The 14355-nt window shown below is 44.5% G+C and overlaps 1 protein-coding gene across 3 annotated transcripts in view; it reads left to right on the top strand.

The window, feature by feature from the left end:
* IGSF3 (immunoglobulin superfamily member 3) overlaps positions 1–14355 on the top strand; it is a 174246-nt gene that overhangs the window by 34284 nt on the left and 125607 nt on the right. For all 3 annotated transcript variants that reach the window (XM_030580747.1, XM_030580755.1, XM_030580764.1), the window contains exon 3: positions 9366–9743. In XM_030580747.1, coding sequence (XP_030436607.1) covers positions 9366–9743 — 378 coding nt within the window. The remainder of the gene's footprint in view (positions 1–9365; positions 9744–14355) is intronic.

The raw sequence follows: 14355 nt of genomic DNA, 5'->3' as shown, positions 1-14355 counted from the left end.
AAACACTCTTTTAAAAAAAAAAAAAAAAAAAGTGAAGACAAGTTCTTCATGAGCCTTTCTTTGCGCATTTATTTGCATGAGTAGGAGCACAAACCGCTTTTGCTGGGGACAAAACAAGCCAGCTTTTTCTCTGATCCTTCGTTTCCCACGCAACACCCTCAACAATGTGGCTTGTTGTGTGATTTCCCCACACTGACCCTGTCATAGTATAATTCCCAAATCTGAACCTTAGCGTCCAAAATATGGGTACTAGCATGAATTTCTCTAAGCTTAATTACCAGCTTAGATTCTGTAGTGCTGCCACCAATCAGGAATTTCAGGGCCTGATACCCTCTGGTTCCCCCAAACCCTGCGCTGGGGACCCCCAAGACCCAGATTCCTTGAGTCTCAAAACAAAGGGGAATAAACCATTTCCCTTCCCCCTCCTTTCTTTCTCCCAGCTCCTTCCCGCCCTGGGTACACTAGGAGACCACCGTGATTCAATTCCTTGAATCCCCACCCGAAAGGAATGTTCCCTTCCCCCTCCCTTCTTCCCCGCAGAGAGATACAGAGATAAATGCAGAGAGCGGTTTTTCTTCCCTCCTCCCTTTCCTTTCTCCCACCAATTCCCTGGTGAGTGCAGACTCCCTTCCCTAGAGTCTTACAAACAGGGCCGTAGCAACAAAGAACGTGGCCCCCTCCGAACATATGTCCGGGGCCCCTTACAATGCAGAAACTGGAATGCGGTATATATTTTATACAATATACAGGGTTCATATTATGTATACATAGGCCTACAGTGTACATGTATTCCGTATTTATGCAAAGCGCTTCTCTTGAGCCTTGTTCTCTGCAAATTGGTTAATCAATGCGTCATATCCAGAGATCTGGCAATCTTGTTTTCGATTGAGATAACTGCAAGCGCAGAAAGCCTGTCATCTGTCATGGTTGAGCGTAGGATATTCTTGATCAGTTTCATTCTGCTGAAGCTCCTTTCAGCACCAGCGACAGTAACTGGTGTGGTCAGAAGAATTCTGATGCAAATGCAAAGATTCGGATATATCTCCTGAAGGCTGTTCTTGTATATGTACGTTAAAAAATTGTTTGCCGTGACAAGTCCTCTCTCTTTCTCGATGACATAAATAAAACGATTCAATTCCATTATGAGTTCGTTGGCATCAATGTCTCCCATTTTTCTTTCAAAATTTTTGCTGTGATTCTCCAGTTCATTTTCTCTGTGACACTGCTTCAGGCTGTTAGCATTGTACAGAAATCCAAACAACTTATACCAGTCCACGAGTTGGTCAAATTGCGACGAAACAGAAGATATGGCCTGATCAGTGAGAACAAGAAAGAACTGCGATTTGAATTTTTCTTCGACAGAAAGATGACTCGAATCATCAGCACATTCATAATCAAACATTCTCTTCTTACGTCGCACCCTGGTTTCTGGAAACAGCTGCTCAATACCCATATGCTCTGCTATTTCACGTGCATTTGTGACCACAGAGTTATATCCTGTATTTCGATAGTCTTCCAAAAACTTCATTGTAGCACCGACTTCTGCCTGCAGTACGTCAATTGACACATCTGATGACAGAATTAATTTGCTAGTTTTATTGATGTGAAATAGTATATCGTACCACGTGTACACAATCAGAATAAAAGGCCACGTAGTAACATGGTCTGAAAGCGCACTGGCTTCTGTTGCTGTATTGCCATCTTTCTTTTCGAGCGCATATTCTCGCAAAGATGACAAAGCATTGCACAGTTCTTCAAGGTGATAACGCAATGGCTTCACAGCATCAATTCTCGACTCCCAACGAGTGTCCGATAACCCTTTAACAGATATTGGCATATGTTCTTGAAGTATATCCCAACATGAAGATGAAGAAGAAAAGATAACGTATATTCTGTTAATCAGACCGAAAAAGTCAACGGCATGTTTTGATGACTTTGCCGTGTCTGAGATCACAAGATTCCAAGTGTGAGCTCCACATGGTACATACAAGGCACGGTCATTTTATTTCTAGCATGCGGGCTTGAACTCCTTTATTCTTTCCTCTCATATTTGCGCCATTATCATAAGCTTGGCCTCTCATGTCAGCAATGTCTAGTCCTAAGTTGTTTGCCTTTTCAAGAAACGCTTCCAATAAGCCCTCACCAGTTGTATCATGAACATTAAGAAAACCAACAAACGCTTCACGAATATTGACACCATCTTCACCGTTGCATTCAACAAAGCGTAACACCACAGACATCTGTTCTTCATGTGATACGTCGGGAGTACAGTCCAAAATAACTGAATAATATTTTGCTTTTTTAAGCTGCGCTATGTTGGCCTCTTGAATGTTACTGGCAACAAGTTGAATCAGCTCGTTTTGGATCTGTGGACTGAGGTACTGAACATGTGTGTCTGCCTTCTTAATCCTCTGTAAAAGTTTGCTGAGGACAGTATCGTACTTTGCAAGCAATTCAAACAGTCCCAAAAAGTTGCCATTCGAAGGATCGCCGAGTTTTTCATTACTTCCTCGAAATGCCAAGTATTCTTTCGGACAGGAAAATAACGACATCAACCATGCGTTTGACAACATTTCTCCAGAAATCTTTCTTTCAGTAATATGCAATTCAAGTTGGTCAATAGATGTACGGTTTACTATGCCTGACCAAAGGTCAAACCATTTCACCATACAGTCTTGATGACCTTTGCCTGTTTCATGCTGCTGAAGTCTTTTTGACAGTGCTTTCCAAGCAGATGTTCCGCGACGTAGCGGTATGTCGCCAGTGCCAAATAATTTACAACAAAAACAAAAAATGGCATCTTTCTGAACTGAGTACATTAACCATGAAAGTCTTATTTTCTTGCCATTTGCCATGGTTCGATAGAAATGAGTACTTGTGAAACTCCGTCTTTCCTCGTTAAATGGAAATTCGTAACTTTCATTCTGCTGCGGTGGGCCACGTGCAACAATGTCACACACTTGCCCGTCCGATATTATAGACGGCCAATCTCCTGGATCATCAGTCAGTGGTTCAGATTCAGATACTTCTTTCCCGGCAGCAGCTGGAATATCTGTCACAGTTTGTTTGGTAGAACAACTGGCTTCACCTTCAACCTCACTTGAAGCACTTCTGGATACTTCTGGATACAATTCGTCGCTGCTAGCGCTGTCCGTTTCATGTGCCTGTACCTGTACGTTGGATTGCAGCGCAAAATACGTTGACAACTTTGGAATTTTCTCAAGTTCCTTCTCGGCATCTTTTGCTGCCTTTCGTTTACTAGCTCCGCTCTTATACATTCTCTTAGACATCACAAAGCACGCTTCTGCATTGGAAACGATAAACTAAACAACTAAATTAATAACATTTATCCGCCGACCGCCATTGTGAACGCAAATACACATTCTTTGAATGGGTCCAATTAAAATTAGAAACTGACCGACAGACAACTGATGTAGCCAATAGCATTATGATGTATCATAATGACTTCACGGTTTTGTCAGTAAAACCAACATGGATTGTGCAATAGCGTCAATAAATGTCACTTACCTAGTTATACCTTACATTTTTTTTTGCCACTTTTAGGGGCCCCCTTCCTTGTGGGGCCCCCTCCGGTCGGAGGGTATGGAGGGCGCTCGCTATGCCGCTGCTTACAAAAGATAACCCAAAAAAATCAATTAGGTTCTAAAAAGAGGAAAACTTTAATAAAGAACGAAAAAACATAAAAATTGTCTCTGTAATCAAGATGGTAAATATACAGGCTTTTTAGCTTATAGACAATAGAAAAAAAGCTTTCTCCAGCAGAAACACAATTTAAGCTACTTCCAGCAAGTACACATCTGCAAATAAAGAAAAACAAGTTAAAAGACTGACCGCCTTGGTACTTACTTACTATTCTCAATAGATAAGAGACTGTAGCAGGGAGATTGGCAGAAACCTGGTTGCACCTCCAGTCCTGTCCAGGACCCAGAGAGAACAACGCACAAACCCAAAACCCCCAAACAAAGGCTTCCCTCCACCCAGATTTGAAAGTATCTTGTTTCCTGATTGGTCCTCTGGTCAGGTGTTTGGGTCCCTGTTTGTTAACCCTTTACAGGTAAAAGAGACATTAACCCTTAACTATCTGTTTATAACAGACCCATTAATTTTTTGCTGGCTGGGGGAGGGATAATGTTGTTGTGGGGGAGGGGCACTAAGTAAGAACCATATAAAGAAATCATGGACTCTGCAAACAGATTTTTCTAACACCAATAAGTATTTCCTGCCTTTTCCCCAGGGTTGCCTTTTCCTCCTCTTCAGCCTATATTGTTATCTTTATTTTTTCTTCCAGATCTCTTACAGTCTGTGGCACTGGGAGCAGTAAAGCCAGAGGAGCCTGTGGGGTTTTGTTGTAGTTTGCCTTGAGACAAAGCCCTGAGTGGTTGGTGAGGGTGGCAGAGTGGATCTAATGGGCTGGTGCTGGGGGTTGGCTGCTGTGCCATTCTTTCCTGTATGAGAGTTCCTGAATGAATCTCAGCTCTGAAGGGGAAGAGCGGTAGTCATCGTAGGTTATTTACTTGGCTCTAGCACCTGCTGTTGGGTAATGTGAGCCCAGGGCATCTTTTAGGCATTGCAAATCTGTGTTTAGTTTAACTGCTTTTTAGCTCTCATGTCTTAATTGTCTTAATTACTGGAGAATTCCTGCCAGGGCCTGTGGTCTGCTGCAGATGCCAATCTGTTGTTGCTAAATCTGATATATACACTTTCTTCTTCCCCTGCCTACACATAGGCACACACTTACAATTTAATGCTGTTTGTATAGGGGAATAGCCTATCAAATGGCCGTAATACAGATCATAAAATCCCATGTTTCAACACTGAACTTCTTAAGCTGTCTGAGTGGAAATTGTTTCTGTTGTTAGCTTAGACCAGTGAAGACCAGCTGCCCAAACCTCTTTTTATTTTATTTTATTTTTTAAAGCACTACATTGTTTCCTCTAGCTCTTCTTTACCAGTCCTGGTATTGTCCGTAAAATATACTGGATTTGCAATTAAATGCCAGCTGTACCAATGAAATATCAGCCACATACCAATCCTGACTGTTCCATATGCTTTCTAGAAAAACTCCCTCTGTGAGCTTGCAAAGGGGTCTACAACCCCCCCCCCCCACTGAGCAGAAGCAGAAGAGGGGGAGAGGAACCTCTCCAGCCTACACACACAACTGCCAATCACGAAGGCAGGCACCCCCAGCTGCAACCAATGGGGGATACAATACTTCTTATAAAAGGAGAGAAGGAAGAGGAGGCAGAAAGTTCTGGGACAGCGAAGGGGCAACACCCCTGCACCAAGTTACCTCCTGAAACACAGCCAAAAAGACTAGAGCAAACCCCTAGGCCTAATTAGAGGCCAGGGCCCAAAACTGTCCTGACCAGGGACTAACCAAAGGAAGACAGTCAGGGGCAGTAGAGATCCCTCGAAAGACTACATCAGAGACCGGTGACAGCGTGGTACCTGAAATGGGATTTTATGCAGCAGACCATCCCTGCAGAGAAGGGAAGCAAAAAACCAAAACCACACACACAAAACCCCAACTCCCCCTGCCCTCCCCCCTTTTCTTTTCTTTCTCCCCTGTAAATGCCACAGAACTAGGAGGGGAATCAGCACCTGCAATGGCTGGCAGACTCTCAAACCCAACAACAATAGTGGCAACAACAGCTGTTCGAACAGATGGCAGCCCACAGTTGTTATGAGTAGCAGGGCTAGTAGCAGCCGCTACCCCTCAGATTCCCACCCCTGTGGGAAATGCCTCCCCCTTCATTCAAGGAAACGCTTCAGCCCTGGTGATTCCTAAGGTGACAGATGATGACCCAGAATCATTCCTAGTAACTTTTGAGAGGGTAGCTACAGCTTCACACTGGCCGCAGGCTCACTCCACTCCTCATGAAGAAGCCCAAGCTGCATATTGGGGACTCATCAACATAGTAGGCCAAGACTAGTGAAGGCAGCCATATTAGAGAGGTTAGGCCTAGACAAAGAAGCCTACTGTTAGCATTTTTGCTATGAGTACTTCCCCCCTCGCCAAAGCATGACCCCGGGTGCTCATCCAAAGGCTTAAGGACTTCTGTGGGCATTGGTTAAACCCAGAGACCCAAACGGGACCCCAGACAGCTGAACTCATAGTCCTCAAACAATTTATTCAGATCCTTCCACTCGCTGGCCAGGACTGGGTTTGTAGGCACTGGCTGGGAACCCTAGCTGAGGCCACTCACCTCATGGAGGACTAAATGGCTGTGTAAGTCATTCGGAGACCTGCTATGGAGGAAATGATGACTCCAGATACACCAGGGAAGGAGATGGGCTGGAGACCCAAAAGTGCTGGTCTCTCTTGGATAAATGCCAAGAAAGCCCATGCAGCTAGCTAGTCAATGGATAGCATAAGGGATAGGGGTGCACCTCAGGGCCAAGGGGTAAGATTTCCCCACTACAACAGATCCACACCCTTAAACACCCCACTGACTCCTTGTTCCAAACCTGCACAGGAGTGAAGAACACACCCAGAGAGAAGATGACACAGCCACTAGAAAACAAAGGACCGACAGAATAACCTGTTGTTCCTGTGGACAACAGGGGCATCAATTTTCGAGACTGCCCTTCTGGGGAGTGTAACTTCGGGCAGGTGTGGACTGGGGAGGAAAAGCCCAGAGCAATTCACAATCCCAGTTGAAGTAGAGGGAGAACAGGCTATAACCATCATAGATGTGGTGTCTGACCAGACGTTCGTCCCAGAATGGATATCCCAGAGTGGATACCCGAGAAGATCCCTATTAAATGTATTCATGGCGATGTTTTACGGTATCCCTCCAGGACAATAAGATTGACTGACTGACTGGGCACCAAGAACCAGATGAAGGTACATGTGTCTGCAGACCTACCTTATCCCGTGATATTAGGCCAAGACTGGCCATATTTCCCCAAGCTCTTGCAGAAGCTTCCCTAAGCCCAGAAGCTCAAGGAAGAGACCCTAGAAGAGGTGTTAAGTGTCCTTTTTCCCCTTTAAGGACCTTGACCTCACCTACAGTGGTGCAGGGGATGACCTGTGAAGAAGTATTTGTAGAGACTCCTTCCCTTCAGAACCTAGAATAGAAACCAAGATTCCTGAGCCCCCACATTCATATGCCAATGGATTTCACAAATACTTGCTAACAGACACTGTCATTCTCTTCTAGTGCTGGTCCACAGGTGATAATGGCCTACTACTGCTAGCAGTTACTTCTCTAGTTCAGGTGGCAGAGGTCTGTGCTATGGATCTAAAGTTCCCAGTTTTGCTGAGGACCCATGTGGGGGTCAAAAGCTTTACACACAATAAACTTGTTTTTCAATTTGTTTAAAACAAACCGACCAATCTAGAAAATTACATTTTAAAACAAATAGAACCAACAAATGCACTGCATTAAAATAACTTTATAATAAAGTGATGCATTCCTAAGAAATTAGGAAGTGCCAGAATTAGGCTGCCTGGGCCACACTAGTTTTCTCCCGTTGTGCGTATGCATTATGATACCGTTTTTAATTACATGGTCACATTGGTTTTTTTTCCTGCAAGACTTTTGTTTGGTGTTGCAATCTTTAATATAATATGTAATATAGAACTTGACATTTAATTCTTCATGTCAAAGGGCATAGCTCCCATTGTGTGTGCAAATTCCTCAGACTCCACAGGGCAGGGAATTGGGGTATTGTTATCATTGGCAACAGTGTAACCTGTGCTATGGCACCATTGGGATGGAGATACTGGCATGACTAGCAGCACAGGAGCCTGTGTGTCTGCTTTTCCTGACCTCATTCCTTTCTTCCTCTTAAATCACATTATTTTATAAAGAGGAAAAAGAAACATAATTTGGAGCAGCAGTGAGCTGAGCCCAAGTTAATAGTTTGAATTGCACTCCATCTGTTCAGCTGCATGGCCTGATGGATATGCTGAGCCATTTTTCACAATTTGTTTTAGAGCTGGTAAGAACAATCTCTTCTGGATTCGTTCCAAGGTTTCTGCTGGGAAAACTTCATATCTGGACTCTGCTGCCCTCAAGGAGGAGAGGGCTTGAGTCAATAATCCTCAGACGGCAAACTGCCTCTTTCACTTGCAGTGGTTAGTTTGTGGAAAGATTAAATTCCCCTCTGGAATTCAGCATCATCATTATTATCCATTTTTAAAATAAAATAATAATAACATTTGCAAATATGGTTATGCTGGGCTGCTTTAAATCGGCTTATTGCTGTTTTATGATCACAAGTAAACAGTAACAGGAGCCAGGGTGATTGACCTCGCCATGTGTACGTACTGCTGGTAACGCAATAACTGTTGAGTACCCACTATGACTGGCAAACCCCAGAACCTTGGATGTAGATGCAAACAAACCAGATTTCAGTAATTTTGGAGCTCTTGAACACTGGCCCATTGAGAGCTGTGCTATCCATATGCTGGGGCTGCCAGATCATAAATAATTGGTATAAAATGTAGCAGGTTGCATTCATCCTCTCTATTCTCAACAGTGGTACAGCCTGCAGAGATCACATGTCCCACCATGCACTCCTCCATCTTGATCCAAGCAGCGAGGGGTGACTAGCCCCAGTGTATGTGTCTCATTGTGCTAAATGCTGTTATTTCTTCTCCCCATGTCTGTCCGTCCTCTCCCCTCCCTGGACACTGCCGAGATGAAAAAGCAATGCTAAAAATATCCCTCACCTATATAAACACCTTAGATGTTTAAAACCAAAATTTTAAAATCATTATCCTAGCTTTTCGCCTCTGATGATGTTGTTAGTTTTTGGTTTTGACCCCATTTGAACGGTGACCCTGGCATGATCCATTTCACTTTCCGATCTGGTTTCTTATTGAGCTAGCACAGTAGTCTTGTGTCTGGGTTCTTAGCACTGCAGGAAAAGGTCTTAGTCCAACATAAAGCTTCTTTTAACGGATCTCTTAAAATGCTTTACTTTTGGTCAGCAACTGTGAAGCAGCTAGGAGGATGCATTGGCAAAGGCCAAAGCATTTTGATTCAGACTCTCAAACAATTTTCATATCAATAGCGATTTACAGAGTGCAGGCATAAGAAAATTGCTAACTGGGGTGGGACATTGAGTGCTGTCCAGTGATTGGGCTGTCAAGGCGCCCGGATTCTACTCAGAGCTCAGCTCCTGGCTTCCTTTTTGATCTTGGGCAAATGACTCATCATCTATGTGCCCTTCTAGTAACTAGGTTAACCATCCCCTAAGGCTGTCATGAAAACTGAATGGTATCTAAGTGAAAGGGGTGTGTATGTGTATGGTATTAATTTGCTAAATAGCAAAGTCTGTGGACTACTTTTTTAATTTTTTTGGAGTAACTTTTTGCCCTTCCTCTTTTACAGGCATGGCCTTGGCACAGCGTCAGGTCACTGTTCAGGAAGGCCCTCTATACCGTACTGAGGGCTCCCACATCACCATCTGGTGCAAGGTCACTGGCTACCAGGGTCCCTCAGAGCAGAATTTCCAGTGGTCCATTTACCTGCCATCTGCCCTAGAGCGGGAAGTGCAGATTATCAGCACCATGGATCCTTCCTTCCCTTACGCCATCTACACCCAGCGTGTGCGGAGTGGGGAGATCTACGTAGAGAGGGTACAGGGGGACTCTGTCCTGCTGCACATCATGGAGCTCCAGGACCGGGACGCTGGCGAGTACGAGTGCCACACACCCACCACCGACGAGAGGTACTTTGGGAGTTACAGCGCCAAGATGAAACTGATGGGTAAGGTGTTTGCTTTATCTCGATCATCTGGAACCCGGATCGCTAAGTATTGGCTTCATCCTGGGTTAACTGTGCTAGAATGTATTAAGCCCCTTGTGTGGTATGTCCCATACATGCTGTGTCCCAAAATGCTTGACTAAGGAAAAAGTACAAGAGAAGAGAATGTGTGTATAGTATAAATTATATGAAACAATGGTGTAAAGACAGCATAAGAGAATAAATTAAGACTCCAGTAATAAGACTTAATAAGAGGAGAGAAACCAAGAAGTGTAGGCAAGGGAGAAAAGCATTTCAAATCTTGGCTGAAAGCAGAACATAGAATTGATTTGTGTGCAGAAAATAGGAAGCCTGTTCCAGATGACAGTACAAAGAAGAGAGCTTTCATGCCGAAGGGGGCAAAACTGTGTGGCAGGGAAGAGAGAAATCCAGTGCTAGATAAGCATAAAGACAATCACAGGCAAGGTTCATGAGGCCTGAAACAAAGGGGAAATGTTGAAATGGATCCTGAAATGAACAAGGAGTGGGATGAGCTTCCTGTGGTGAGGGTGATGAGGTTGTCTTTTCCTTTGTACTAGACAAATCAGAAAGAGCTGCTTTGTTTTGGCATTTTCCTAGCACCTTTCAGAGAAAGGATCTCTGAGTTGTTTTCAAACTTTAATTAAAGCCTCTGCACATCTCTGTCAGGTTTAGGTCAGTGGTATCCCAATTTAACAAATGAGGGAGCTCAGGCATAGACATTATGCCTTGCCTGAGGTGTCTCAGTGAATCTTAAACAGAGCTGGGAACAGACTCCAGAATGCCTGACTCCAAGTGCCATGCCATAATCAGCTCACTATGCTCCCCCCTTTTAGAATAGGTGAGTGGAATAACAACTAGGGGGTTGCTGTGGGTAGAGATTTGATCTACTCTTACCCACCCTGGGTATGTCAGAATATGCACGGCTTTGTGGTTGGAGCAGGTGGTGCGACGTCCTCTGCTAAAGAGCATGAGCCTAGAAGCAAGGACACAGGTGTTCTCCCTCTGACTCTGCCCTGTGACTGTGTGTGAGGCACTTTAAATTCTGTGCATCAGTCTTCCCATCTGTAAAATGAAGATAATAGTGACTTAACTTGCAGGACCGTACAGATCAGTTAATATACATCAAGTGCTTATTGACATCCTGGGACAAAAAGTGCTGTAGCATGGCAAAGCATTGCTGCTTATTCACCCTATAGCTGAATGTGCAGAGTTTGGCATTTTAGAGGACTTCATCCTTAGAAAAAACCAACTTGGGATTGATATTTTGGGGAAATAATATAATAATATAATAGTTACATATTCTACTTGTCAGAGATCATGCAACAGTGCTTTGACTGGGCTTTTCTCTCTCCTTACAAACTTAAATTTTTGGAGGAAAGTGTTCAAAGGTGTTTTCTGGGGAATCGTTGCAAATCAATCTCTTTGGACAGTGCTGTCTTCTATGTTTTCTGTGCATGTCTTTCCTCATTTCCTTAATGTCTAAGGAGCAGTTGTAAATAACCAAAATCTTATATGAAAATAAGTACATCTTCCCTGGTATTTATTCCCTCACAAGAAGTCACATTCATCTCCCTGTGACATATTTGTGACATCTCAGTTGTCACCATGTAAAACAGAGGGTTCTGACCTCCGGTGGGGATATAAATAGCAGGAGCAGATGGACTCCTAAGAAACATAGATCTTGGTTTTTAATACAAACTGTCTCTAGAAGCTGAAGTAACAAGGGAAGAGAAATGCAGAAAATAGACTGGTTTCTAAATCATTTTGTCTCCCTCTCCCAACTCTGAGCAATCACTAGCTCGTGTGAAGGCTTTTAACCCTTTAGGATTATGGATGTTAACCTGGAGTTTAACAACTTTAATTCCTGAATTATTTTAAGCATTCATGAATGGGGTGAAGATGGTGGATAGGGGAGGGGACAGTGATTGTGGGGGTGAGAAATATCAGAGGTTTCTGAGTCTGGAGTAGGAGAGCTAGGTGGAGGAGCAGAGCGATCCATGGAGTGGAAGAAGAAATTTTGAGTAGCTGCATGACTCGTGCATCTGAAATGGTGATGGAAGCAGAAAGCTGCTGGTAGGGAAGAGGGGAGTTATCTCTTGGAGAAAGCGGAGAGCTGCACACGGGGAGCACTGTAAGCTTTTGAACTAGCAAACTCTTTCTAGCAGGCCAGTCTAATGGTGTGCTGGGGTTAGGGATGACCACCTTGTGGATTGGCCAGTTTCTAAAGTTTGAAGGTGGCTAACTGGAGAAGCTGTGTCATGGAGACATGAGGCTATCTGGTCAAGGGGAGAGATCAGTAAGAGACTGCCAAGTGACTCCATGAAGGAAGACAAAGTCTGCTGTACTGTTGCATGGGTGTGGAGTGGGACACATTCTGCCTGTTGGGGTGGAAGAGAACCAGTTGCAAGTGGGTTATGAGAGTGGAAAGTAATCTCTTTGGAGGGGAAAGGATGGGGGTCTCCTAGATTGGGGCAGATGGTGAAGAACTAAGAGGTGACTTGGCTCCAGTCAGTCACTTAGGCCAAGTACCCCAGTCCTTGAACCGGGGCCCTCTTGCCCAGGGGGTTGGGTGTGTTGCAAGGGGGATCAGAGTTCAGGTTCTGCCTGGGATGAGGGCCTCCACTTGGTGGTTATGAGAGAGGGAAGGGATATGTTGTTGAAATACTTTGGACCTTGACAATGGCCAAGCAGGGTGAGAGATGGCCAGTTAAGAAGTTAATGATAGGGGACAAATAGGAGACAAAGCTTTCAAAGGCAACTGGGACTGCAAGTTGCTTTCCTACAGGAAAACGTGGCTTGCAATTGTTTTTTTATTTTTTGTGGCAGATGTGCACTAGCTTTGTAAAGTTGTCCCTTCCTCCAAGAGAAGCTGATATGACCTGCCTTGAAAATCCTAGATGTGTTGCCTGCCTGACTGCTTTTGACCTGGGGCTAACAAACATTGGCTGCTTCTCTCTGCCTTCCTTTTAAACACCACTAAACAGCAGTTGTATCCCATCCTGCCTTTTGGGGAAAACATGTTCAAATTTGCCCTGAGCTCCCTTCCTGAGGGAGGCAGTATGGGACTCGACTGCATGAATGGAGCCCAAGGAGGAAGCTGGCAAAGTAGCAGGTCATGTGGAGCATCAACTGTTTGTTCTGCTGAGTGGTTTTTCCACCTGAAATGCAATAGTCTCTCCTGGCATCTTGCAGAGCATTCTGTTAGCTAGCGTGAGAAATCCTCCTGTGAGTCAGGGCAGTGACTCCTTGTGGGTGAGTGGGGAATGCTTCCAGTTACTGGAGGGAGTGAGATTTGCAGCCAGGTTTCCTCCTCTTGGATTCTTGTTAGCACACATGTGTGTCCTCTGTTTCCTTTAACCCATGCAGGAGTAAAGCATATCCGTTCAAGAAGAGCTGCTGAGCCTTGAGTGAGTTACTGTTCTCATTTTCTCCAAAGTGGAACCAACCATTTTTCCTTTCATTACGTTATGAATTTTTAAATCCCTCATTAGGTTGAACAGCTCTTTTTGGTGGTAGAGAGGCCTGGTGAGAGAGAGAGAGAATAGAGATGCTAAAAATACCTATGTGGGACAGGTGGGGGTATGCAGGGGGGCATGGAGAGGTTTTAGAAACTGCATTGTCTGGACTTTTGGATCACAGTGCTATTGTGGTTGATAGTAAATGGTAACTGAACAATCTGTTCCTGTTAGTTACAAAAGGTGGCTCTGGGACCTGGCGATCAGGGAAGGCTCTCTGAACAGGTCTGAGGGCTCTGGAGCCATCTGTCTCTGAGGTCAGGTGGGATTCTAGTGCAGCCTGCCTCTGATAGCTGCTGTTTGACTCCTTGTCAGCACAGTGACGTCTTGCTGTGCTAATGTATCCTGTTCCTTTTGGCCACTGTTTGCACCCTGAGCTATTGTGGTGGTTGTTCTCTCCCACTCGGAACAGGTGCCTTGTGCTATGAAGCCAAGACACTTCAATCGCTAACTGTTGGACTGATTTGATATTTTTAAAGTTGCGTCACTCACGCTTGAAGGGTCACTCCTTCCCCCATTTAATAAAAATCATGACATTGTTTGTTTTATAGCTCAATACACAGCATGATGTGGGTTCCTCTGTGTGTATAGGGAATCTGGGTTTGGGCTGGATCCGCCCTCAGCTTTCCTTGGTATTTCCTGAAGCCCACAACATGAGGTGCTCCTAAAATGCCTTGAGATGTTTATCTTCAGGTGCTGTGAATTTATGAAAAACAGGCAGGCTGCAGCACGAGTCCCTAGTTCATAGAAGTTAAAGGTGGGAAAAGTTGGCACCTGTAGCTCCAGCCCTGGAGTCGGTGCCCATACAACGAGCCGCATATTAATTTTTGAAGAGCCGCATGTGGCTCTGGAGCCACAGGTTGGCCACCCCTGCCTTATAGCATAGGAGTTATGTGAACTCTTCTTGCCTTCATCCTCTAGTTTCATCCTGGTTTGTTTTTTTTGCTGCTCTGAAAGTGATGGAGCTGTAGGGGTATTCTGAAGATTGTGTCTTGGTTCTGACTTGAAAAACCAAAAGCAACTGAGCACAGTTGTCTCCAGTGTAGAATCTGCAATGCAAAGTCCCCAGGTACCTGACT

Source organism: Gopherus evgoodei, chromosome 1 (assembly GCF_007399415.2).
Source record: "Gopherus evgoodei ecotype Sinaloan lineage chromosome 1, rGopEvg1_v1.p, whole genome shotgun sequence".
Classification (NCBI taxonomy): Eukaryota; Metazoa; Chordata; order Testudines; family Testudinidae; genus Gopherus; species Gopherus evgoodei.
The sequence above is the reverse complement of the archived record's forward strand: the minus strand, read 5'-3'. Positions and strand labels throughout refer to the sequence as shown.